Raw genomic sequence first — 27761 nt, forward strand, 5'->3', positions numbered from 1 at the left:
ATTTACCATCAATAACGAAAATTGGGGGTCCGCGACAGCCGAGGGGTAGCGCCGGTTAGAAAATCGGCCCATGAGCGCCGGGGCTCACCACCTCGACGGCGTGGGTTCGAATCCCAACCGAGACCGGACCCTCTCCTGTACGAGAGGACTGACTATCCACGTACAACAGGGAAACAGGTCTCGTAAGCCCTTAACGGGCAGGCATGACCAAGAGGTCGTTTACGCCAAGAAGAAGAACGAAAATTTAAAAACGACTAAACTTATCCCAACAAAGGCTTCTTGTTCCTTTTGCCCAAATTACGGATTGAAAACAATAAATGGTTAGAAAATGTTCAAAAAAAAGGTCAGAAAACCAGAAAACACTAAAAACGAGTTTTCCACAATAGAAGAAAAAAATGTAAAGCAAATAATGTTTGTTTGTGAGTAGCACCAAAAATTAAAATCGGCTGAGCCAATATTGAAGATATCTTCATGTGATTTGTTCCTTTTGATCCAAGGAAGATATAGAGAAATAGGAAAAATTGAAAAGTTCCTTAGGAAATGACGAAAAATAGGAAGATTCGCAAAAAACGCTTTGCGTGCGACAAGGCCTCTCTCCGAAGAGAGTTTGTGTGACGGAAAGACGGTATATTATAGATCGGTGGTCAGCCGTTCGTAATACCGGAGGGTGCCAGACTCAAGATTCGATCCCACACCTGTGGTGTGGTGTTCAGCCCTTTCTTAACACCTTACCGTCCGGAGACCCCATACGGGGTCCAACAGCCGTATCTGTTTTCATCCGCTCACATCATTTTGGTGCGCAGTCAACGCTGTCATCTGACACGCGTCACATCCTACTGGATGTAAACAAACATCAAACAGAATGTAAACAAACTTCACAGGGCGCTTTGCTGTAAGTACGTATATTCAAATAAGGAAAAACAATAAAGGGCATAAACAGGGCGGCCAGATGCAGAGGAGCTGCTGCAAAACACGCCGGTCGTAAAGCGTTGTAACACCATGAATTTTGCGAACGTCAAAGTGTTAACACTTTGTTGACGGGAGACGAATATCTTCGTCTGTATTTGATTGCACGATGTTGGGCAGAGGGACATATCCGATACGCGCATACTATTACATAATAGGCCATTTACTGTTTTTGATTGTTTCATTTAGCAATTTCCTTCATTAGATTATTTCGTCACCTAATTACCTATTGTTGTTGACTATAGTTTTCCTAGTAATGGTCGTGTGGCATATTATTTGCAATTACTGGAGGTGACTCGGTGTAACGAGCTCTTGTTAGAAATGTGCCGCTTTCGGTACTTCACTTTTTTCAAGTGATTCAGAAAAACATGAAAAGAAAATTCAACCAGCCGGATGAACGATTTTTTCATTCTGTTTTTCCACATGCTTTGTAGGAAGGAGCCCAAGGAAAATTTAAAAAAAAACGTAGCGAAAACGATGGTTTAAAGTTAAAAGCCCAGCATGGCTGACCGCGACGACACCGGCAAGTTTTGGAGAACAAGCCAACAAAGTGTTGAGGAGGAAAAGCGACACATCCGCTTGGGATATTTTACGATTCGTTAAATGTGGTTGTGAAAACAAACCCGATCACTTGAAAGCTAGCAAGCGTTGAGTTGGGAACCGTTTGAGACGAGGTAATAAAAACCAGTTTTCCGCTTATGGAAAGTGCCATCCAACGCTCCAACATCTGCCATTTACCGTTTTTCCAGTCCGGTGTGCAATTCTTCCATCTTCTACCCCCAAAAAGGGTGGAAAAACACACAAACTGCGCACGGGCAACGCGGCTTGCTGTGTTTTGCGAAAGAAAATGTGTGCAGAAAGATCGGAAAAAACGGCCCGAAGGAAAAGAAAAACGTTACACACGAACGGACGGAGAAAAACTCGCCGATAACACCAACGAAGAAACTGCCAACAAAGGAGAGGACGAGTATGGCATATGTTTGGTCCTTTGAACTTCGCGAAGCGGCCGTCGATGAGGCAAACCAACGCAAAGGATAGGAAAGTCGTAAAACTCGCTCCTCGGAGGAAAAGTCGTTAAACTGCATGCGAGGAAGAAAGGGAGACGCAAAAGGGCAATGGACTGGAGGTACTCACACAACATGTGTCGTTGTCGCCTGTGTCTCCACTTTCGGTGTTGATCGTTCCAAACTGGAGTGTGGATGAACAATAATCAATGAGACTTATGGAAAATGGGCCAGGGTCAGGAAAATATTTCCACTTAACTGGTTTACTTTAATGATCGGAATTATTCTCGCATAACCGATAGCAGGTCGAACCTTTCGGAGAAACTTGGCGCAGGAATGAAGTCCAAATTTGGTGGAATGACGCATGAAACCGCCTTCGTCATTCCTATGAGTTTTCCTAAAGGTTCACCGTTTCGACGACGATGCGTAGAAGTCGTAAATTAACGATTTGCTTCGGAACCCCATGGGAACCCTCCACAGACTCCGTTCCCTGGTTGTTTATTTTATTTGGAAGAAAGTGATCGCTCGTCAACGAACCCGATTGTTTTCGGCGCCGGAAACTCGAGTGTTGGTCGCACTTGAACTAATTCTCGCATGAACACCGTCCGTGGACACAATTCTGATCTGGAAACAAATCTTCTGTCGGGAATTTGAGGGTTTTGACGAAGACGCAGACCTCGAGAAGGGGAAGGGGGAAGAGTTAATTTCTCTTAAGCCGCGTAAATGTTTGAGCGAAACGCGTCCAAGACGGTCGTAAAACTCACGGGTGGTTGCTGCAACTCCGGCGAACGACGGGAGAAGGCAGAACGATCGAGTAAAACATCCGAGGCACCGCAAGTGTTTGAGGATGATGGGGGTTGGTGGGGAGTGGGGGTTGGGTTTCGCAATAAAAACACCAATATCCATCTCCAGGAGTTCCATGGTGTCGGTGTGCAATAAAAGGATCACAGTCGGGTCGGTAGCATTTACAACTTAATCTGCATTTTCTGCACGGAAAACATAAATCATCTATGTTCGATCTTTGCCAGCTTCTCCGCCGAACGCAAGTAACATAAGAAACGACCGAGGAACATTTCTGATTTTCAAAAATCCCTAGAAAAAAATGCAAGTCATCAGAGTGGAGCTGAACGAACCTTGTCTACATAATTCTTCTTTCCTTGGAAGGCTGGCTCATCAGAGGTCGATTATGTGGTCCCAACCAATTCTACTATAAGCAGTAATTTCGGTACTTCTTGGATGATAACACACCCGAAAAATAGGATGTTTAAACATCCTTCATAGTCAAATTCCGGAGAACTCCCAGCTTTCCCTTTTGAGCTCTCAATGTGCCTCTAAGTCTAAAATACATGATTGTGTCTCTAGAGGATCAAATGATGTATTACTAATGATCTCATCGAATTCTTGCGTTCAGAATACTGATACACACACACTTCATTATGCTCGCCCCAAAAACATATGACTCCGACGTTTGATCTCAATGTCTCACTCTTTGTTCGACGCTTTTCTCTGCGATTACCTCTTCGTCTCTTCGACTTCGAAGTTCTAAAACTACGCGTGTGCAAAAATGCCTGGTCAGCATCAGTACCGTGCACACGTTTGAAGTAGAACCTTCCGGCTCGATTTGTTTGCCCACAAACATCTGGTGCGATAGACAAGCGACGCACATTGTTTGTATAAAGAGTTGGTAAGCGATTTCTTGCTCCGGAAATCTGGTGTTTTGATTGCGGAAGTGGAATTTTCCGTTCGCGGTTGGACCGGATGTGTGCGTGCGAAGGGGAGCACATGTCGGTCGTTTCCACCGATTGGTGCTGAGTACAAGGAGTCGGGTTCAGATTTGGCATCATTTCGTCGCCGTCGTTCAGTGAAATCAGACGTCGGAAGGCCTCAACTCTCGAGCAACATGTCTTCGAATGGAATCCATGCGTCGTTACTTTGCGGCTACGCCAACGACTCAGGAGAAATGGTAAGCTGAGCAACTTTTCGCAAAAAGTTTCCCGGTATTAACGTTAGATCTTTTTGATCTATTTGCAGGAATCAATAATACGTGGTCCAGGTAGGTGTGCAGCTTCCTGCGTAGGGATTACAACAAGGTTTGACACAGCGTTCTCTTTTTTCCACAGGACTCCTCTGCTTTCTTTGCTTTGTATGCTCTTGGCCGCTGTTGCGTGAGTGTCCAAGCTGCTACTGGGATCAACTGTTCTTCAGAGATAGTCTCGTCCTTTCAGATTTCTGTCCAATCATTCTCTGCGACACCATGGTAAGTCCGGAGCAATTTACAGCAACTTGAATTCTAACGCATCTTTTGCTCTTTCAGGTAGGTGTTCATACGCACTGCGTCACTGTGAGGGACGTGGTCCGTCCCTGGATGCCAAGCGAGCCAATGCATCCGTAAGCGAATGCGACCAACAGGTGATGGCCAGGTGCACTTGGATGGTCCTCATAAGGGCTCGGACAAACAACTTCTCCAACGTCTGCTCTGATTCACTTGTTGTTTAATTCAATCAATAAATTACACCATTTAGAAAATCGTCAAATTATACGAAAAATGTAAGTATTTTAATTTCTATTTTGATGAAAGTTTGTGACCAATCCGAACATAGCATGGAGAAATGGACAATGACAGACGGGTAAGCGAACTTAATCAAATACTAAGCAGTAGTAGTAGTTAGTAGTAGGTAGTAGTAGGTAGTAGTAGGCCAGCATTGCTGGGCAGTGCTAACGGTATTAAAAGTTCAGTAGAAGCGAAGCCACGCCGAGTGTCTGACCAATCAGAACAGTTTCTATTATCACCAACAACTGATACTGATATTTAACTTTCAACTGAAGGTAGAATGGGAACTTGAAGCGAGCTGCTGACTCTTTCACACTAATTAAACAATTCCTACGTTTAACCCTGCATTGGCACCTGCGCATTTAAATACATTCTATTTCCATTCGGTTTCACCGGAAGCAATCACCAAATTTCCACTCCGAAGAAAAATAGTGCTGAGGAAAAAGGAAAATCTTCGGTCATGCGTGAGGACCGTTGTTCCCTATGAAAACTAGGAGGAGCGAAGTGGATGGGTTCTTTCGACCTGCGAGGAAATTATGCGAAAGAAACCGTAACAAAATAGCGAGGGTTGAGGATCCGATGCTCAAGGGTCTCCTTCCGATCCAATTGCAAAGACTACCGGCAGGGAGAGGGTCAGGTTAGCGGTAGGTGCAGAACAGGTAAGATAGAAATGAACTGGCAGATGTCAATTCAAGGCTGCAGAGTGAGTGCATTTTAATCGCAACATATTTCTCTTCTAGAAAAACCCCATGGTCGTTCCATCATCGATGCAATATTGCTCCATTCAACCACGAAGTGCAAAACAGAAGGGGCCTTCGGTGACCTCCTCGAGCGATTAAACAAGCTGCCGATCTCCGGTATGCGAGATGAAAGTACCGACCAAGGTCCGGACGCTGGAAAGAACGTAGAACCCGCGAAGAACATGAAAGGTGTGACGAAACACCAGTGGAAGCCGTTCAGTATTTTCCTAGGTAAGGGAAAATACTCCCCTTCTCCCCTTGCACTCTTCCTCATACTCGATTTGTGTTCTCCGATTTTCAAGTGAAGTCATAAAATGGTCCACCCATTCACCAGCTCGATGCTGGTCGGACGACCTGAGGGCGAAGATCGTTGATCGTCAGGCATAATAATTGTAGAAAATGATCCTAAAAGAGGGTACTCTTGTTTCAGCCATGTGAGAGAACGTCGGTTGGAAATGGCCATTCCGATCTCATGAATAACAAATGTCTCAGAAAATCTGGAAAAAATTCCCCAAGCGACAAGATAAAACATGTTCACAAATAAAACATTTCCCTTCCCGTTTTGGTTTCTTTGATAGTTTCCTTCTTTGGAATGCTCTCCGGAGGTCGGTCGCAGCTTGCAAAACAGAAATTTGATTTGATTTGAACAACGGCTTCCTGTCCTTCCACCCCTCCGTTAGCGTCTCGAGCCGAGGAGGTTGGAGGATCTCCTAACGGCGTCCTGAGATATCCAGCAGGGAAATGAAGGGCTTGTGTGACGCAGTCCCGTCTCGAATTGCTTGGAGAAAGTAAACCAACACATGTTGCGCTCAAGCATTACCTCACGACTCCGTTAATCGCCAGTATTGATGTGGCGGTCGTCTCGTGCGCACAACGTTGCGAGTGAATCGCTTCCTCGAGTGAAGTTTTCTCCAATTTCAGCCACCGCTCGTTATGGGAGACGAAGGAAGTGGCGTGTCGGATCCGATGGACAGCTTCGAGTTTCTGGTGGAAGATAGCAGTCGGTACTGCGAGTGGCCCATTGCCGGTCCGCGAGATCCTCCCCCGGACGGTTCGTATGTTGGTGATCTGATTCTATCGTCGTACTATTACGCGGATAGTCCGGGGGAGGTAGTCCACATGGTACCAGAAGACGCGACCGGTGGCGCAGCCTACCCGGATCCCTTCGAACAGAATCCGTTCGATGAAACTCAGATTGAAAAAGTGCAACATCTGGTAGACTTCGATATTCTGGATGAAGTGTCTACACCTGCCTCGCAGTCACACTTTATCCCGCTCCCAGACGAGGATCCGCCAGAACCAACGTCATATTTCGACATGTTGGAGCTCAGCGAGAGCAACACAGCTCACACAAGCGACGAAGGCACTGGTTCATCTGTTGATAACGAGCCAGCGAGTAAGTTCAGTTCGAACAAATTGCCATACACCTGTTCCTAATAGATGCCGTCAAACTCCACAGGCTGTCCAGAGTCGTCCGGCAGGTCGGACAACTTGACCTAATTGAGGCGCGCCAACCGCAACGTACCACAGCTCATCTATTTTCCATCAAATAATTATCGACGCGAAAATGATGCAAATGCACTCGCTTGCGAACGGTGAAAGGTCAACGGGAAACGACGGATGCAATTCCCGATCCGGTGATTGCATGATGCTGCTCCGTGTTGTGCAACGGAGTGTTTCACGTGCCGCAAGGCCATTTTCGAAAGGTGTCTATAAAAATAAACATTAAAAAAGATTGAACACCTCGCCACCTTATTTTGAGTTACGAGTCCGATGATAAATAATCAATATTGATTATCGCTGTGAAAGAAATTCCCCTAAGACATATGCTTCGATGTCATAAGCACTGGGGAGATGGAAAATGGTATGAAGCGCATGATTGGATGTAACCAAATTACATCTGGCTTTTCGAATATAAATTAGTCACCTTGTCTCATATTTAATTATTATAAATAATTCCGCACAGCAATTATTTTTCTTCTTTGATGAGTCTGCTTTTGATTATAAAAAGGTATTTTTATTTAGATTAACATATTATCTCGTTTATCACCCACCCCCATTGAGTTCCGATACTAATAGAATAGTCCCGTTCTACAGTGATATGTTACAGTAATTACGAAAATCATCCTCACCTTAGGCGATTGATTAGTTATCCAGAAACGAGACTTAGGATTTGTACACTTTTTAGTACATTGGTTTCGATAAAATATGTTTGGACAATTTATGAAACCATTGGTTTTCCAAAACCAAGTAAAGAGTGAAATTTATTTGCATTAGTCAAATATGTCCTACACTTGCCATTTACAAAATTCGTTCCATAAAAAGATTCCGTCTTGTTGCAATTGCTAAAGAGGAAACAAGTTGAAATTAGATGTTTAATTTAATAAGTTCATGTAGCGAAAGAATTTTATTTTATTACGCACTGTTTTAAATTATCGGGGTATTGCATAACAGCTACTTTAAAACTGGTGCAATAGTCTGACAACTGTCATACCGACTGTGCTACTGGACACCAACTCTCGACCCAGCCTGTGTAACCTGGAGTTGGTTTTTTAACCGTGAAATAGTTTTACCTGCGTGACGTTCTCCTCTCCCGTTCCATTTTTCTCTCTCTTCCTGTTCTCGTTCATTCGAAGCACAGACTTCAACGGAACAAGACGTGTAGTGTATTGTTAACTGTATTGAAAATGCCTCCTCGTCGAGGTGTGTAGTACGTGGTGGATTTTATAGAAAACCCTCTTGTGAATTCATACTTTTGCTTTTTTATTCCTTCCGCAGTAAACAGGCGACCACGCAACATTCGCCCCCGCGGATCCAACCCCTCAGCTTTACAACGCAGGATTCTGAGTATGTCGACCTTATGCGATGCTTGCAGAGCTCCTCTCCATCAGCCATGCGCTGCTTGCAATCGGGACGGATTCCCATATTGTGGGATTTTTTTCGTACACGATCCGGTAAGTACTGAATGAATAAAAATAAATAATGCTGACTTGTAAAAATACCATATCATTTTCGTTTTTAGTCCCGGGACGTTGTTTGGCTGGTGCACCTCGATTGCCTTGCGCGTGTTATCGCCGACTTAATATAATATATAATAATGGAATGATAAAAAATAATGGAATGATCAATAAAAATGATGATCATCAATCTAGATAATCAATCAAAGCTAGTTCGTTTCGCGTGGTGGAATTGTTTTCGTTTATCCGGAATTGATGTATAGAGAAAGAAACAAAACGCAAGGATGTAATAGTGTGTCGGGATGCGGGAGAGGGTCGGTAAAAAAAACCCTATGGAGGGTGAGGTAATAATAAACACCTACAGTACCAGGCATTCAAAGTCGGACACTTGAAAATTGAACAATCTTTTCACTTTGAGCTAAGTTATCTTCTTCTTCGAAGCAGCTAGCGACACGCAACTTCATAGGGGACTTCTCCAACCTTTGTTCTTTGCGAATATGCAAAAAACAGAGAAAAAAACACCAATTGCGGAAAGAATGGGACACGAATGAAAAACGGCTTGTTTTCGAGCCAGGCACTAAAAGTCGGCCACCTTACACCAGTGGCGGATCAAGATATTGGAGGCCCTAAGCGGTAGGAATTTTGAGGCCCCCAAATAAAAAAAAAAATATGTATGTGTTTTTTGGGATCAATCAAACTTGGAGCGCGAAGAGCTTTTTTTATTACTACCACATATTCTATGTATAAGTTCTGTAAAGAGTTGGATCCGACGCCTCCTGAAGGCTACTATAGGCTCTCCTTCCCAACTCCTACTCAATACGTCCGCGACGTACAGAACGGTAACTTGTCGCCTAAATATCCAAGCTTGGGTACACGGGAAAACCCACCCCCTTGGGCGGATGGGCGGCAAGGCTGAATTGAGAGGGGGAATGGACTGCTACTTGCTAGTAGTTCATCCCCGAGCGTCTGTTCTCCATGTTAGGAGCGGCTCGAACCAGCGTCTGTTCCCCATGTTAGGGGCGGCTGCACACCCTGTCCTGGCATGCTACGGGACGTTAAACAGCTAGGATGCGTTGTTCCACCGACCGGCGGGGGGAGAGGCCTTGCAAGCCACCCTCTGTATCATTGCAACGAAAAGTTACCATAATGAAGAACCGATTTGGACCAATCATGCCAGACCTACGCGACGGAAAAAAGGACTACGATTGGAAACTCGGTACATGGAACTGCAGGTCTCTTACCTCACCCGGGAGTACCAGAATACTCGCAGAGGAAGTGAGAGCCCGCGGCTTCGAAATCGCTAGCGGCTTCGAAATCGCTAACTTCAAGAGGTTCGCTGGAAAGGAGTCTCGGTGCGCCCCTACCTTAGCGATTGCATGATCTACCAGAGTGGTGGAGACAAGCACGAGCTCGGTACGGCGTTCCTTGTTATGGGTGCCATGAAGAAGCGTGTGATCGGATGGTGGCCGATCAATGACAGGATGTGCAGGTTGAGGATACGCGGACGCTTTTTTAACCTGAGCATTATTAATGTGCACAGCCCGCACCTTGGGAGCAGCGATGACGACAAAGACGCGTTTTATACGCAGCTCGAGAGGGAGTACGACCACTGCCCACAACATGATGTGAAGATCGTCATCGGAGACCTAAACGCTCAGATCGGGCGAGAGGAGGCCTATAAACCTACGAGTGGAAGCTTTAGTGCCCACCAGCTAACCAACGATAACGGCCTCCGGCACATCAACTTCGCATCCTCGAGGCACATGAACATCCGTAGCACCTTCTTCCAGCACAAACCTCGTTTCAGCTACACCTGGAGATCACCACAGCAGACATATTCCCAAATAGACCACGTTCTCATAGACGTAAGGCACTTCTCGGACATCATCGACGTACGTACGTACAGGGGCGCAAACGTCGACTCGGACCACTTCCTGGTTATGGTGAAGCTACGGCAGAAGCTCTGCGCTGTCAACTCACTGCGTCACCGGCCTACCCCACGCCTAAACACGGATCGGCTGCGAACACCTGCTGTTGCCGAGGGCTACGCGTCAGCGCTTGGGGAAGCGCTTCCGGACAACATCGCGACCGCCACAATGGCCCTCGATGACCACTGGCGTATGGTGGAGCGAGTCATCAGCAGCACAGCCGAGCAGACACTGGGCCATAAGCCACGTAACCAGAGGAAAGAGTGGTTCGATGACGAGTGCAGGCGGGTACTATTCGAGAAGAACGCAGCGCGCGCCCGAATGCTGCAGCGCGAAACCCGTCAGAACGTGGAACACTACAAACGACTGAGGACACAGCAAACCCGGCTCTTCGAGAGCAAGAAGCGTCGCTTCGAGGAGTCGGATGAACAACTGATGCAGCAGCTAACTCAGTCGGAGGAAACTCACCAGTTCTACAGGGTGTTGCAGAAGACACGAGGCGGCTACACGCCAAACGTCGCAATGTGTCGAGACGAGGAGGGCAACATTCTTACGGACGAGTGAGAGGTGATCGAAAGGTGGAAGTGCTACTTCAACGGACACCTGAACGGAGCGGAATTAGGGGAGTCTAGCAGCGGCACAGGCAGAATTGAGCAGCACATTAGCCAGGAGGTAGATGACAATGTGCTTCCACCATCCTTGGACGAAGTCACTAGTGCCATCAAGCAGCTGAAACAGAACAAAGCAGCTGGCAGCGATGGGCTGGTGGCAGAACTATTCAAGATGGGTTCGGTAGAGCTTGCCGTCAGTATGCACCAGCTGATTGTGAAAATCTGGGAGCAGGAAAGGATACCGGAGGACTGGAAGCTGGGTGTCATCCACCCAGTGTACAAGAAGGGTGACAGAATGGACTGTGCCAACTTTCGAGCCATCACAGTCCTCAATGCCGCCTAAAAAATCCTATCCCAGATACTCTTCTGCAGACTCGCGCCCCTTGCTACAGATTTCGTCGGAAGCTACCAAGCTGGGTTTGTTGGAGGCAAATCCACCACCGACCAGATCTTCACTCTATGGCAGATCCTCCAGAAGTGCCGGGAGCACCAGATCCCGGCGCACCACCTCTTCATCGACTTCAAGGCGGCCTACGATACCATAGATAGGAAGGAGCTATGGAAGACCATGCGGCAGTACAGCTTCCCCGGGAAGTTGGTTCGACTGCTAGAGGCCACAATGGAGGGGGTGCAGTGTAAGATGAGCATTTCGAACATGCTGTCGGATCCGTTCGAATCTCATCGGGGTCTGAGGCAAGGTGATGGACTCTCCTGCCTTCTATTCAACATCGCTCTGGAAGGTGTCATGAGGAGCGCGGGCTTCGACATCCGTGGCACGATTTTCACCCGCTCTCTCCAATTCCTCGGCTTCGCGGATGACATCGACATCATCGGGCGGAACACAAGGACGGTGTGCGAGGCGTACACCCGACTGAAACGTGAGGCCGCAAGGATTGGATTGATGATCAATGCGACGAAAACGAAGTACCTGCTTGTCGGGGGCTCTGACAGTGACAGAGACAGGCTGGGGAGCAGTGTATCAGTGGACGGTGACGAACTTGAGGTAGTAGAGGAGTTTTGCTACCTCGGCACTGTCGTAACTCCGGACAACAACGTGAGCTGTGAAATCCGGAGGCGCATTGTTCAGGGGAATCGTGTCTACTATGGGCTCCACAAACTCCTGAGGTCCAGATGGCTTCTCCCACACACGAAATGTGTCATATACCGCACGCTGATAAGACCGGTCGTTCTCTATGGGCATGAATCCTGGACTCTGCTCACGGAGGACGCCAACGCTCTCGCAGTCTTCGAGAGGCGCGTGCTCCGGTCTATCTTTGGCGGTGTGTGTGAGCAGGGCGTGTGGAGGAGAAGAATGAACCACGAGTTAGCTGAGCTGTATGGCGAGCCATCCTGACAGTGGCAAAGGCCGGCAGGATTCGGTGGTTGGGGCATGTCATGAGGATGCCGGACTCATGCCCCACCAAGAAGGAGCTCACCAGCGACCCGCCCGGCACGAGACGACGAGGAGCTCAGCGAGCTCGGTGGATGGACCAAGTGGAGCAGAACCTGCGAGACATCGGATGCGACCGGGGTTGGAGGGCTGCAGCCATGGACCGAGCGACCTGGAAAGCGATTGGTGACCAGGCCATGTCAGCACGACGTGCTCAACTGCGAGCGGGCCATTCAAGAAGAAGAAGAAGATTCTATGTATATTCGTAATTTCTCAATATCACATCATCTCAAAGCAAATTTATACCACTTACAATGGTATATTTCAGTATTACAAATAATCCTAAGCGATACAGGAAAGTTTAATAATAAACTTTATATTTAAAATTTCTTTATGAAATATGTTTTTTTTTACCTTTTTCTTGCCAAGTCATCCATTATAGTTGAAGAATCAATAGAATCCATTAGTTCTTGCTCTATGTAAATAATGGTCAAATTATTAAGCTTTTCTTCTCCAATTGTGCTTCGCAAATAATTTTTCACTCTCTTTAAAACTGAAAATGAACGTTCATCTGATGCGTTGGACATAGGTAATGTTAAAAATATCTTAATCAATATTTCTACGTTTGGAAAAGTACATGACATATTCCTAGCTATTTTATTTATGTCCATTGTATTTACATTTTTGTTATAATTAGTTCTACTCTCATCTTCTCGTATTATTTGAGTAAAGTGTTTTAATTCTGCCTCTAATGTAGGGCCATCAATATCATTTTTATACATGTTTTTTAAGTATTCTAACGATCAAAAAAAGTTCTAAAAGGTTCTAAAGCTTCCTTGTATCTTTGCGCACGCATGAATAGTTCTTGTCTTCATCCTGAAATGTCTGTAAAAATTGATCTAGCGATTTAAGTTACATCGAACCTTTAAATAATTTACATTCTACAGATTGTAGCGCTTTGCTAGTAGCATTGAATCGCTGCAAAATATTGTTCCAGAGAATGATCATTAGGATTGTTTCATATTTTTTTCAATTTTTGATATTAATGATTTTGCTTCTGTTTTTGTAACATTGTTTTCGTCTTCTGAATTTACAATTACTTACATAATATGTGATATGTTTTGTTTGTGAGAGCAGCTTGAAAAAAAAAATTAGGCACAATCGCTGCTTCGAGGCCCCCTATCAGTTCGAGGCCCCCCGCGGCCGCTTACTTTGCGTACCGCTTGATCCGCCCCTGCCTTACACATCACACAGAAATTATTGTTTTAATCTTTGGTAGCATTACCATTGGCAGTTATTATTGCTTGTTATCTTTTGGGTACACTTTCAACTAACTTCAGACAAATTTTTTGGTCAATTATTTTCCAATTCTTCTTTCACTAATGATTCCAATATTGATAAGTTGGATGGCTAATGTTTAGCAACATTTTTCTTTAACGAATGTCAAACATGTTTAATTACATTCAAGTCTCCAGACTGTAGGAGGTTAAGAAAACAAATGGCCAGTTGTAGAGCAACCACATCTTCGTCATAAAAGCTGTATGTTAGGATCGTTGTCCAGATAAAATCCAAAGTTGTTCGTGATGCCTAGTTCTTCAACACTCGCATGCACATTTTCGTTAAGAATGTTGATGTAATAAATTGCATACATGTTTCCACAAATGACATGCAGTTTTCCTAACCCCTGGGCAGCCATACAGCCTCAAATCATTATGTATCCACCCTTCTTGATTCGCAGACTTCATGGTGAACTTTTCATCGTAAGATTCACCAGCTTTCCTCCTTACATATTGACAGTCATCTGATGCATAAAGATTTCATTTCGTTTCTAAACAAACCCTGTCAAAATAATTAAATCTAGCTACAACATAGCCATTCTTCCGAACAAATGGGGCTTTCTTAGAAAACGCCGTACAGTTAAAACATCAAAATGTAATCCACGCATGTCACGCAGTCTTTTTTGAAGTTCAACAGCACTCGTAAATGGGTTTGATCGAACTTGTCTAATAATGTTCCGTCCGTCTTGATCGCTAATTTTACATATTTTTTCTCTAATATTAGTTTCATTTTGAACTCTACGGTTAGCTTTATATATCTTAATAATATCAGGCACTGTTGGCCGACTTATATTCGTTAATTCATTAATTTCTCGGACGCTTTTGCCCTGAGTCATGTTGTGTATGTCGATTTTTCTAAAACCTATCATAGGCATTTTCAGTGATTAAAATTTCCTCTACACTTGATGCTCACCTACTAGCCTCCAACTTAATTTACTTGTGCCATATTGATTCATGACTATTTTATTCATATCACCGAGAAATTCATGATAAAATGAGGTGTCCGACTTTTAGTGCCTGGCTCGAAAACAAGCCGTTTTTCATTCGTGCCCCATTTTTTCCGCAATTGGTGTTTTTTGTTTCTTTATTTTGCATATTCGCAAAGAACAAAGGTTGGAGAAGAAGAAGATAACTTAGCTCAAAGTGAAAAGATTGTTCGATTTTCAAGCGTCCGACTTTGAATGCCTGGTACTGTACGTATTCTGGAAAAATCATGCTCTTTTAGTTACGACTAGTTTTGTTTTAGTTTATCCGAAATTGATGTATAGAGAAAGAAACAAAACGCAAGGATGTAATAGTGTGTCGGGATGCTGGAGAGGGCCGGTAAAACGAATCCTATGGCTGGGTGAGGTAATTCACCTACGTATTCTGGGAAAATCATGGTCTAAAAGAAAACCAGACGCAAGGCTACAAAAAAGACTAGACAGAGAGACAAAATATCAAACATTTGCGAAACCCCTTTGTAACAGCCGTGCCACACGCTCCTGGAAACACACACACACACACATCCATAAAAGGGCATTTAAAAAATCTTCCATATCCATACATCCATATAAGGGCATTTGAAGAAAAAACCCTTGTGAAGAGTGAGACCTACATATGCTGTGAAACTCGTGGTCTTTTAGTAAAGACCAGACAGAGAGACAAAATGCAGATGCGAAACCCTTTGTAACGCACCCCAGCCATGTAATTGGCAGCGTGCGTACCGGCACACACACAGGTACACGTTGCTAGGCCGACCGTTAGGCGAACGTGAAGGGGGAAAAAGAGGATAAAGGAATTCAATTGTTACGTCCGTCTGCGAGTCTGCGAGTCAGTTCGGTTGTGACTTTCAGGATCAACACCAACTTTTCCTACTTGTAAGGTAGGTGAGTCCACTTTTAAGTTTTGCCTGTGTTGAGTGGTGGTGAAATCTTCTACAAACAAACGCTCCATTTTCACAGCATTTACATAGCTTCCAGCAAAGAAACAATGAACCCGCTTGATAAATGGCCTACAATGGAAGACTTGACGGATACGACACAAGACAACAAGCCACCGCGGCTCATCGTACAGCATCAGCACCCCATAAATATCTTCCCACGGGAACAGGAAGCCATGCAGTGTGACTCGGATAGTGACACCCCAATGTCCGATATAGCGAATGACGAATCCGATTACAGAAGTGCTGGTACGGAGTTGGGCACATCCCTCCAACGCCAGGATGATGATATGTACATGCCACGTCACTACTACGACCCGTCCGATTTTCTTGGTACGTATCGCCGTAGCATCGTAGCGCGCAGCCTACTTGCATCGTCACTGCTCCATTTGTTTTTCCTTGTTGCAGAACCCGGAGCCAGCACCTCCAACTCACAACCGGTACGAAAACGTAAAATCGGGCATGCTACTGCTTCGTTAAACGTTGACCCAAAACGTCGCAAGCGGAACGATGCTGATGGTAAGTTGTTCCCGGCAACTTACTGTGTCCAGCAGTATACATTCCCCATCCTCTTACTTGTTACAGCCAAATACGATTCGGACGATGAGATGGACGCAGAGAATAACAACCTTACCCAAGATGAATGTTCGGAAGGCTACTTTGTTAGTAAGTACACCTGACAAATCGTAGCACGCCTTTTCTGTTACTTAGTTCCTCCATTTCTTTTACTTGTTACAGCTTCCGCACACGAAAATCAAAGCGAGTCCACTGATGAAAGCTCGGAAACACGGCATAAGATGGACACTGACGACTCTAAGAACTCTTCTTAAATTTAATTTTTCCATTCCGTCTATTGTTCCTTGAAAAAAAAAATTAATTTCTTAGTGGATTTCAGTTACATGTGATACAATATGTATAATAATAGTTATTTTCCAAGATCATAAACTAAAATCCATTGCGATTTTCACACTTAAATTGTACAAAGAAGTGGAAAATAAAAACGGTTACTTTCAAAATCCACAAAACTAAAATCTATAGTGTTTCTTATGATCAAAAATGCTAACAATCAGATTTGAAACTATATTGAAGTCCTTTTATGGTGTCATATATTATTATCATAGTTTATTAAAATACCCAACATTAAGCAAATTTCAGCGAACAATCAATTAAAAAGAAAAGAAAGAAAAACTAAATTATATCACCGAAACAAAGCTGCGACCACAGGTTGACAGTTGGCTGCCCTGCGGTCGCCCAGGCGACCCGAATTTTTAGTACATCTCACACCGACGGGGCTCTCACTTCGGTCAGAGGACGGGGTTCCACAAAAGGTACCTTCGAGTCAGGGTGACGAAACGTTTTAAATTAAAAATTTCAAGTTTGACTGGTTACTGTTTCAAAATAACCGTTCGTTCCTTGTACAATAAATTTATCTCAGTTATTACTATTGAAATAAATAACATACAAAACTGCTCGATGTTTCATTTTAGGACGGTTTTTAGGACGATTGCTCGAAATCGCCTAGCGGCCTAGCGGGTTGGCTTGATGTTTTTGACAAGTCTGTATGCATTTGAATTGCAGATTCTCAAAATATATCAAGCTATGATAGATAATTAGCTCCAATTTAATAACTATTCGCAGGTATCGTTCTGCTCCACTATCTGCACTAGTTTTCCTCAAAGCTGTAAATGACGATTGGAAAAGTATGCTCTCAAAAATCTTCGTGTTCTTTTCATTATTTGTTGGTAGTAGTAGAGACGTAAGAGAAATGATCTGTGAAAATGTAGGGTACTTTTCACAGCATACCTTCCGTTTTCTGTATTGTATATATTTTTTTGGGGCAGAAAACTGTGCTCGTTAATATGTGACTGCCAAGCGTGTTGAGCACACGTTTTAGTACAATCGTATTTAATATAATTTGTTCATAACTTTTGTAAAACTGGCGGTTTTCGAGAGCCAAGAAAATACTAAGTTTCCCAAATAATTTGTTTTTAATATTACTTTAGCTTTTCTGCTATTCACCCACTTCTGGGTGACAGCAGATATCAGTTCTAACAAGTTTTTGACCCATAAATAAATGAAAATACAAAATAATTACCATCTCTTCTCTATCTCTTCTCTTCTCTTCTCTTCTTCTCTTCTTCTTCTCTTCTTCTTCTCTTTTTCTTCTTCTTCTCTTCTCTTCTCTCTATATCTATAAAAATGAATGTTTGTATGTTCGTGATGCTAAAACTCAAAATCGACTGGACCAATCTTGACGATGTCTTCGTATGATTTGTTCCGTTTTACTCAAGGAAGGTTTAAGAAAAAAGAGAATTTGAAAATTCCCAAGGAAAAGCCGGAAAATGGGAAAATTTAGTAAAAACGGCTTTTTTCCATATACAAAAACAAAAATTTACCTTCCCTAACGAAAACTAGAAAACGGTTGGACTAATCACAACGAAGTCTTCTTATGGTTAATTCCTTCTGGTCGTTCAATTAATAAAAATGAAAAGTTTGAAAATTTTCAAGGCAAAGCTAAAAAATAAAAAAAACTCGATAAAAGGCTTTTTTCCATACAAGTAATTATCTATGTATATAAAAATGAATGATAAAACTCAAATTCGGCTGCAATCTTGACGATTGGTACAACTAATCTTTGTATGATTTGTTCCTTTTAACCTTAGAAAGGTTTAGAAAAAAAGAAAATTTGAAAAATCCAATTGAAAAGCCGGAAAAATTGAAAATTTGTAAAAACGGCTTTTTCAATATAAAAAATAATTTACTATCTACAACGAATACTGAAAAACGACTGAACTAATTCGTGCGAAGTCTTCTGGTGGTTGGTTTCATTTGAGTCAATTAAGGATTTGTGAGAATGAATATTTTAAAAAATTTCGAAGAAAAAGGAAGGAAAATCATATAAAAGTTAATGTTTGTTGGTTTGTAACGCTAATATTTAAAATCGGCTGAGCTAATCTTGAAAATGTCTTGGGATGATGTTCCTTTTTAACCACGGAATAGTTAGAAAAAAAAAAACCCCAAGGAAAATCCAGAAAATGGGAGGAATTGTAAAAACGGCTTTTTTCCATATAGTAACATCAAATAAACAATTCACAACTAAAGCTAAGAAACTCAACCTTAACGATGTTGTGAGATCGATTGTTCCTTTTGGAACAACATAATTTAGGGAAAACGGAAAGTTCAAAAATTACAAATGAAAATCAGAATTGTCGAGTTAAATTTTTACTGGATCGTGAATTGTAACGTGAGTGTTCCTGCACAAGGACACCTAGGAATTAGAAATGAACAAATTCCCCCTGCTATTTTGCAATACGCTTCATCGAAAATTGAACTCATTCCAAATCTTTGAGTGTGCATGCAGTTTTAGCTGCCTTTAAAAAACTGATGCCGTTGGACCATTGCACTCATATAAATTGTGTGATCGTGTTGTAAGTGAATGAAAAAAGTCATGAACCGTTTAGCAGGATTTTATAAAATTCTTTAGATTTGTCTGATATTCCGTATCGTAAAGATGGATTTGTTATTGATATTATTAAAAATGGTGTTATTAAAATTGGACGAGGCGAAGTTCGTTGGGTCAGCTTGTAGTAAGATAAATAACAAGTTCTTTGGGCAGCTAACTCTTTGCTTGGCCTTCGAAAACCGTCGGTTTTCGTTTGTTAAAAGGGTGATCAAATTGACCGCTAAAAAGCATCGAAAATTTCTAATAATTATTATTATAATGTGGTACGACATCCGCTTTTTGGGAACAAGGTCTCTCCCTGACGAGAGTTTTCCTGTGTGACCGAAAGACGGGTATATCCCGCTAGACCGCTCGAAATATCGTCCTAAAAACGACATTTTTCGAGCAGTCGTCCTACTTCGTCCTACTCACCATACAAAACTGCTCGATGTTTGTGTCACGTAGGACGTTTTTTAAGGACGAATTTCCTCGAAATAACCTAGCGGGATATTGTCTATAGATGATCGGTGGTAAAATACCGGAAGGGTGCCAGACACGAGTTTCGATCCCACACCTATGGCGTGGTGTTTCCTCGCGCTACCGCTACGCCATGGCTAGTATTAATTGCTTAGGGTTTATTACAACGTCATAAAGGGATTTACACAGCGATGTTATTCACATCTCTGAAAGATCTAGATTGAAAGAGAAGAAGTGTGCCGTAATGCTAGGTATTTCTTCAGTAAAATAAACCACTACATGTTACCTGGTTTATTAGCAGTTCCCTTCATAAACATCGGAATGTCATATATCGGTGCAAATATTAGTACACTTGATTGGTGCGACAAAGTAATGGAACACTCTGTGAAACTTAATGATTTTATTACCCACAGCTAGCCCGGCTATTGTCGGACCGCCTGGGGACGGAAACCATTCTTATTTTCTCCTTCCATTGACAAATCGGCTGCTGCGTTGTTCTCCCTACCTTTATCCGTGTTATGCTTTGTGTCCGCCACCCTAAACCGGTATTTATCGTTACGCTTGGCGTATTCGGCGCCTCACCTATGCGTACATTGGTGGCACGCACCTCCCACAAAAGGAGGGACAAAGAAACGACGATATAAAACAAGCTTTTTTCTCCCTCTGTTGATTGAATAATCGAGCGTGAATGCAACGTGATTCGACCGTCGCTGGCGGCGCGATCAAGCATAAAAAGAGGGTTGAAAAAAAAAACACACACCTCGGGGGGTTGAAAAAACACACCGGGGGGGAAAATGTGAAAGAAAAATAAGAAAAAAACACACACAACGCTTATGAAAGAGAGAGCAGACTCGAACCGTTCGCCCTTGTAATATTTATCGGTTTATTTCTGCTTCACGTCACGACGATCGGTGCATCGGATGACTCATTTCGTTTCTAGAAAAGGCAGATGCAGCATTTGCAAAACATTAAAAAAAATAAAAATAATGGCATTCGTCAACACACACACCAATACACTCTCGCGCTTGCGCATAGCTGCGGATGTTGCAAAATACTCGTTTCAGGGCTACCCCCTTCCGTCACGGATTTTTATGGGTTTAAAATTACCATCCGCTAGCCGGCTGGAACCAGGGGTCGGCAATTGGGGCGAGGTCAAAATTTAACGGGTGTAACACCAAAAAATTAAACGGCACATTCAAAAATGAGGATCAACACTTCGTAAATCATCGTCGCCATATTTCTCCAAAATTGGCACCTGAAGGTAAGCAACTGTTGACTCATGAATTTGGTTCAGGCCCCCCCATATCACACCCTTTAATTGATTGCGTAGTCGAATTTGGATAAACACAGGGTATCTATACCGCCCGTTGCATACTTTTAGGCCACGCTGTAAGAAGGTGCAGCCACGACCGAAATCGCCACTACGGGGTTTAGTATTATAGTGTTTTTTGTTTTGGTGTTTCACCGTTGCATCCATCGTTTGCCGACCCCTGGTTGTGCACGATCGTAAGAGGATCGCGCAGTTTGTGCAATGGAATGCAAGCCACTCGCTGTCACCAATACCACAACGTGTATGGTAACGGCTGCGGACGACCTATAAAATCTATAGTCTTTGGATCCTCTGGCTCCAGACAGGTTTTGTGCTTCGGTTCGAACGGACGTGTGCCGGGAAGTTTAAAATAGGTGCTTGGTGCGACTACAATGGAAAGGCATCGAAAGAAATGCCAGTGAACGATCAGCAGAAGTGCTAAAGGGAAAGATGGACCTTCTTTTTGCCTCATTTGGTAGGAACTTACAGTGCTCTATAGTGAAAAGTAACAATTACTAGAAGTGCAAGAAACGTTGGAAACGAAAAGTGTCGCAACAAAGGCGTGGCGGTTAGTGTGTTAAAATTAGACGCCATTTAGGTTTTGGTTAGTTCGCGCAAAACTCGAATTCCTTCCGATTTGTGCTAGCATTCAAAACTCTTAAGTTAGTAATTTTGTGCTTGTACTTGCTTCTTGTGCAGAATACAAAATACAACCAAAGTGCCTTGAAATGTTTAACTTAACCTGGTTAACTTTTCTATTAACCCCTCCACAGTTTTACCCGTGCCTGACTCGGGCAGTTTTAGTCGCCAGTTTGTTTCTATTTTAGTTGTGCGACGCTGAGTTGCAGTGCGCCAGCTTGGAAAACTCGTTTTTACATGTTCGAACATTTTTCTTAATTTATGCGATGCTAAATCAGAAACAAATAGGAAAAAGAGAGGCTTGTAGGGATTGAGCCGAGCTAGAGAAATAGAGAAATAATCAGTGAGATCACGACAAGGCTATGAGGGGTTAATTTACGAAAGAGAGGTGGAAGTTTTTTTGCAAAAGAGAGGTGGAAGTTTTTTTTTTGTACAGTTTGTTCCAAAAGGGAGTCGTAAAACCGAACATTTTTTGCATTTCGTATATAATTTCGTAATGTTTGCTTTATTTTGAGAGTGAAGTTCAGCAAAGCCTTCAACAAAGATCGGAATTTTCAATCAGTGAGTCATTCTTATAGAGTTGGAAGTTCTTGCGTTACAGTTTGTGAAAAAACGGTTAAAGACAATTTGTTCGCATTTCGTGTACAATTTCGAGGTGGTGTTCCAGTACAGTTTTCTATTTGGTGAGCGAAGTTTAGTGTGAGCCCCTGCAGCAAAGATCGGAATTTTTCATCAGTTACTTATTCTTATAGAGTTGGAAGTTCTTGCGTTACAGTTTGTGTAAAAAAGGTTAAAGTCAACTTTTTGCATTTCGTGTATAATTTCGTAGTGTCTCCTATTTGGTGAGCGAAGTTTAGTGTGAGCTCCTGCAGCAAAGATCGGAATTTTCCTTTAGTCATTTATTCTTCTATAGTTGGATATTCTTGCGTTACAGTTTGTGAAAAATACGGTTAAAGACAATTTGTTCGCATTTCGTGTACAATTTCGAGGTGGTGAGCGACGTTTAGTGTGGGCTCCTGCAGCAAAGATCGGAATTTTCGACCAGTGACTTTTTCTCATAGAGTTGGATGTTCTTACGTTACAATTTGTGAAAAAAAGGTTAAAGACAATTTGTTTGCATTTCGTGTACAATTTCGAGGTGGTGTTCCAGTACAAATTTCTATTTGGTGAGCGAAGTTTAGTGTGAGCTCCTACAGCAAAGATCGGAATTTTCTTTCAGTGACTTTTTCTTATAGAGTTGGATGTTCTTGCGTTACAGTTTGTGAAAAAAAAGTTAAAGACAATTTGTTTGCATTTCGTGTACAATTTCGAGGTGGTGTTCCAGTACAAATTTCTATTTGGTGAGCGATGTTTAGTGTGAGCTCCTACAGCAAAGATCGGAATTTTCCTTCAGTGACTTATTCTTATATAGTTGGATGTTCTTGCGTTACAGTTTGTGATAAAAAGGTTAAAGACAATTTGTTTGCATTTCGTGTACAATTTCGAGTGTTCGTGGTGTTCCATTACAGTTTCCTATTTGGTGAGCGAAGTTTAGTGTGAGCTCCTGCAGCAAAGATCGGAATTTTCAATCAGTGACTTATTCTTATATAGTTGGATATTCTTGCGTTACAGTTTGTGAAAAAAAGGTTAAAGGCAAATTGTTCGCATTTCGTGTACAATTTCGAGGTGGTGTTCTAGTACAGTTTTCTATTTAGTGAGCGAAGTTTAGTGTGACATTTCATCAGTGACTTATTCTTATAGAGTTGGATGTTCTTGAGTTACAGTTTGTGTAAAAAAGGTTAAAGTCAACTTTTTGCATTTCGTGTATAATTTCGAGGTGGTGTTCCAGTACAGTTTCCTATTTGGTGAGCGAAGTTTAGTGTGAGCTTCTGCAGCAAAGATCGGAATTTTCCATCCGTGACTCATTCTTAGAGAGGTGGATGTTCTTGCGGTGCAATTGGCGTCAACAGGTAAAACGCACTTTTATTCAATGCATTTCGTGTATGATTTCGCACTGTTTGATTAGTTGTGTACGAACTTTTGTGTGAGCGCCTTCAGCAATTGAAATTTTCAGATTTTTGCAGTACCGATGACGTAACGCCCGATCGATAAGTTGATTTTTTTTTGCTCGGGCCACCACGCCCTTTCTAGTGCCTGGAAGTATGCAACGCAAATAACATGGTTACTGTCATGGCCTGCCCGGACGAACTTGCTTTAGTTTGCCTGAAGGTAGGCAACAGGCAAGGTCCTTTTAGCTTTGCTAACGTTAGCACGCCATAATCAGAGCGCATGCGCCTAAAGGTAGGCAATACAGAGCACTTTGATTGCGTACAACTCGACATTGGAACGTGAACTTTGATTGCGTACAACGCGACATTTGAACATGAGCGTTGTATTTGAATGTTGGCGGCAGTATATATTTTTATTTCATATATTGAATACAAATTTGTACAAAGGGAAAGTAAAGTCCTAAATTTTAATTGATCCTTAAAATCATTCCTTCTAAATGTTGTTTTTCTAGTTTTGTAATCCTTAACTTTATGTTTACCTTTAGGCGAATTTAAACCTAAAGGAGATAGTTTATTAGATCATAATTTTCCTCAAGCGATATTAAAGCCTGTGTCTAATTTTCTTATGTCTTTCACTTTTTTTCTTTAAGGAGCTGCTGGTGTGCTCCAAGACGACACCGGAGGTATGTAAATATAAGCATACCAAATACATGTACATATATTGAATACTTTCGCGTATGAATTTTAATCAGTTAATTTTCAGTATACCGTTGTGTTGTAAAGTTGTGTTCCTTTTTTTCGATGTGTATTTTGACCGAGTTGTAAATAAAACTGAACCGATACAAACAAAATATTCGATGCAGTTGGAGATGCACGAGGAAAACCAGACTTGTCCGGTGCTTTCGGAGCTTTCCGCTTCCTTGTTCGCGACGTGCGAACGCCTGCAGCTTATGCAACATGCTATACACCGCTCTTTTGAATTTGACGGCTGCGTTTTGAAGCGGCGCATTTAATCGAGGCAGATAAATTGAGCCTTATGCTGTTTGATCTGGTTGCGTTGCAGTTGCTTAAGCTGATTTCGCTGGCAAAGTAGGAGCTGCGGTAGGCGTTTATCTAATTCATGTTTATTCATGTTATTGTTTTGCAACACATGCCCGTGAACCAACTGCTGCGGTGCGTGCGGGTTGAAGTTGATCGATTGATTAGTCGGATAGAGTGGTTGATCGGTGGCCTGGTCCCGGGACTCAGGGTTCGCGGACGCGGAACCGTATCCAGAAGCCCTTTTCGGCGGACGGCGCGATGCTGGCCAGCTTCATGCGGATCGGGTGCTGCGTGTCGGGTCCCTTCTCCAGGTAGAAGTTCGTCAGCAGGTAGTAGAAAATGGCCTTCGCCTCCATCAGGGCGAAGCGCGAGCCGATGCAGTTCCTCGGCCCGAGACCGAACCCGAGCAGGGCGTTGGTGTCCATGTTGCCCCGGTGCTCCGGCGCGAACCGATCCGGCCAGAAGCGGTCCGGGTCGGGGAAGAGCTCCGGGTCGCGCATGATGGCGGCCGCCGGCACCCACACACCGTCGCCCTTGTGCAGCTGCACCTTGTGCCCGTCGTAGTCCTCCAGCACGTACGGCTTCGTGCAGATCCGATCGAGGAAGGGGGCGGGCGTCCAGAGGCGCATCGTTTCCGTCGCCACCATGTCGAGGTACTTCATCGACTGCAGCGTCTCGTAGGAGAGCTTCTCGCCGTCGCCCAGGCTGGCCCGCACCGCGTCGCACTCCTCCCGCAGCCGCTGCTGCACGTCCGGGTTGACCGCCAGCTCGTGGGCCATGAAGGAGGACAGCGTGGAGACGGTGTCGTACCCGCCGAAGAAGAACACCGTGCACTGGGCGGTCAGATCGTCATCGGTCCAGTCTGCGGATAGGGAAACAGAAACACACACAAAACTCGACTCTAGTGTTGGGTAGTGAACAGTTGAACCCTCACTCACTGAGCACTGAGCAACCTAGCTCAAACCAAAAAATGTGGTAGCTCAGCAAACGTAATTGGTGGACTCACTTGCTCTCATGGCTCACCAAACTCATCAGCATCTAAAAGAAGTTTACAGAACCACCTTACATAACCTGTGTTTACTAAAGCTGATTAGAACAGATTTATATTTAACACTCTTTACTCTGGTTTTGAGATTCATGATTCTCTGAATGAAAGATCCAATAGTTTCCAAACATTCGCATTTAAAAAAAAAAAAACAGATCGTTGATACCCGAAAAGTGATGGAAACTGGAAGGGGGTAGACTCCCCATTTGTTTTTGTTGCATCATAAAGATCGATTAAAGATTCATTAAGTCACGAAAGATCCATCACTATTTAGCGATTCGAATCATCAACGATTCATGAATCAATCTGAAGCTTCGTTTGGCTAAGTGTGGGTTATACTGAGTCAGAGTGAGTGAGTGATAAGTGATTTGATTCAATTGAACAAGATGATTTGGCTCACTCACAATGATTTGGCTCATTTGGAATGATTGGAGTAAGATTGTGCGAGTGAGTAGAAACTATTGAGATTGATTGTCGGCTTGATTGGTGATTTGGCTCGCTGTACACACTAGCAACTATTTTACACCCTCATTCACTCGTTGGGAATTCGAATCCTAACGCGGCTAACAACTCCTTTTTCACGTTTCAGATCACGTAAGAGCAATGAAAAGATTCGAACCATCCTGATGATTGTTTAGTTTGACTCACATTTCTTACAAAGGTTGTTATTCTAGTCGCTAATAGAACCATACTTCTTATATATACCATGGTGGACATCGAGAGATTCAAATGCGTGTCAAAGCCGTGTCTGAATGAGAAGAATAATTCGGAGTCAGCTCAATCAGTTCCTCAAGCATCCTTCTGAGTGAAACAAATCGTTGGGAGAGAATAAAAAAGTTTGGCGAGGCACTTTGACCTGAGCTAGGTGACTCCCCTCATTGAGTGAGGTGCTAAAGAATGCCACAACTACGACTCACCCATGAGACGCTTCTGACCCCCGTTGACGGTGACGTTGTCGTTCTCGTCGAACTTGAGCTCCTGCTTGCGCGCCTCCATCAGCAGGTTGATCATGTCGTGGCGCACGACGTTCCGACGTTCCCGCTGCGCGATCGTGTCCATCACCACGTGCCGGAAGAAGGTGGTCATCCGGTCGCTGAACAGCTTCAGCCGCAGCAGGCGCATCAGGCGCGGAAAGGAGGAGAAGGCGAGAAACTTGAGCCCCTGCAGGCCCTCCAGGTTGGTCAGCTCCTTGCCGAGCGTGTAGAACGCGTTGGTGCGATCGGCGAACGAGTTGATCTCGATGCCGAACGCGCACGTCGCCACGATGTCGTTGCCGAAGCGCCGGAACAGCTCCTTCATCTCGAGGTCGGCCCGCCCGCCCTGCGTCTCCGACCGGATCGTCCGCACCGCCGTCTCGCAGTAGGTCGTGATCAGGCCGAACATGAGCCGCATCTTGCTGCCGGTGAACGCCGGGCTGAGCACGGTGCGCATGTTCCGCCAGCGGCTGTCGCGCATCGCGAACAGCGCCCGCCCGAACAGCGGATCGTGGTTCTCGTCCAGATCGATCCGGTGGTTGAGGAAGTGGTCGAAGTCCTTGATGCACACCTGCTTCACCAGCTCCAGGTCGCGCAGCACGTAGATCGGCGAGAGGAAGTCGAAGTAGCCGAAGAACCGGTGGCGCGCGAACCGCCCGTACAGCTCCGACAGGACCTCTATCATCGTGCGCCGGCGCAGCAGGAAGTCGGCCCCGTTGCCGAGGAGCGGCGTCGGCGGCTGATACGGCACGCCCCGCTCGGCGAAGTACCGCGCCCCCCGCACCACGTAGTAGTAGTACAACAGGGCGACCATCCCAAGCGCGAGGGCACCTCCCGCCGAGAACATCGCGCCCATCAGCGCACCCAACAGCTGCAGTGCCATCTCCACAACACCAGTGTCTACTCTCTCCGGTACAAGCTCTGCAAAGTGAAACAAACTAACAAACGCCTCGGTTCCGTGGTCCGGTCGTCTAGGCGGCCTCCGAGCTACTGACTCGCCTCGACCGCGACGTTCCCATCAAGACAGCTCTCTCGACGACGCACTGGTTCAGGGCAAGGTGCGACCATCGGTAAGTGTTTGGAATTGATATCAATTGCCAAGAGATTGCTCCTCAACCATGAAAGTTGCAAGTCACGGTCATGGTCACCTCTTCCACCCGCCGTCATCACCACGTTCGTAACGTAGAACTGAACTCTACGCGTTAATAAAATAGTTGGTTCCCCAACCATCTTCGGGAGCGGGGAGTTGGGTCATGGCCACCGTGTCTCCAAATTTCAATTAGTACAATTAGCCGTGGCCAAAGTTGCCGGGACGAACTCGGTTTGTTTGTTCTTTTGTTTGGGATGCACACCGATCTCAGCGCCTTAAAATCCAACTCCAAACAAAGCAAAGATGTCACGTTGACGGGCCCTAGTCTTGGCGAGAAGATAAGGTGCACTT

The 27761-nt window shown here is 44.2% G+C and overlaps 1 protein-coding gene across 1 annotated transcript; it reads right to left on the reverse strand.

Moving 5' to 3' along the window:
• Window positions 1–23795: 23795 nt before the first annotated feature.
• LOC131269712 (probable cytochrome P450 9f2) lies at window positions 23796–27213 on the reverse strand. Its single transcript, XM_058272206.1, has 2 exons — window positions 26264–27213; window positions 23796–25163 (listed from the first exon to the last, which is right to left on the reverse strand). Exons 1-2 carry the CDS (start codon window positions 27201–27203, stop codon window positions 24505–24507), a joined length of 1599 nt encoding a protein of 532 aa, XP_058128189.1. The 5' UTR covers window positions 27204–27213; the 3' UTR covers window positions 23796–24504.
• Between the last annotated feature and the right edge of the window lie 548 nt (window positions 27214–27761).

Source organism: Anopheles coustani, chromosome X (genome assembly GCF_943734705.1).
Source record: "Anopheles coustani chromosome X, idAnoCousDA_361_x.2, whole genome shotgun sequence".
NCBI lineage: Eukaryota > Metazoa > Arthropoda > Insecta > Diptera > Culicidae > Anopheles > Anopheles coustani.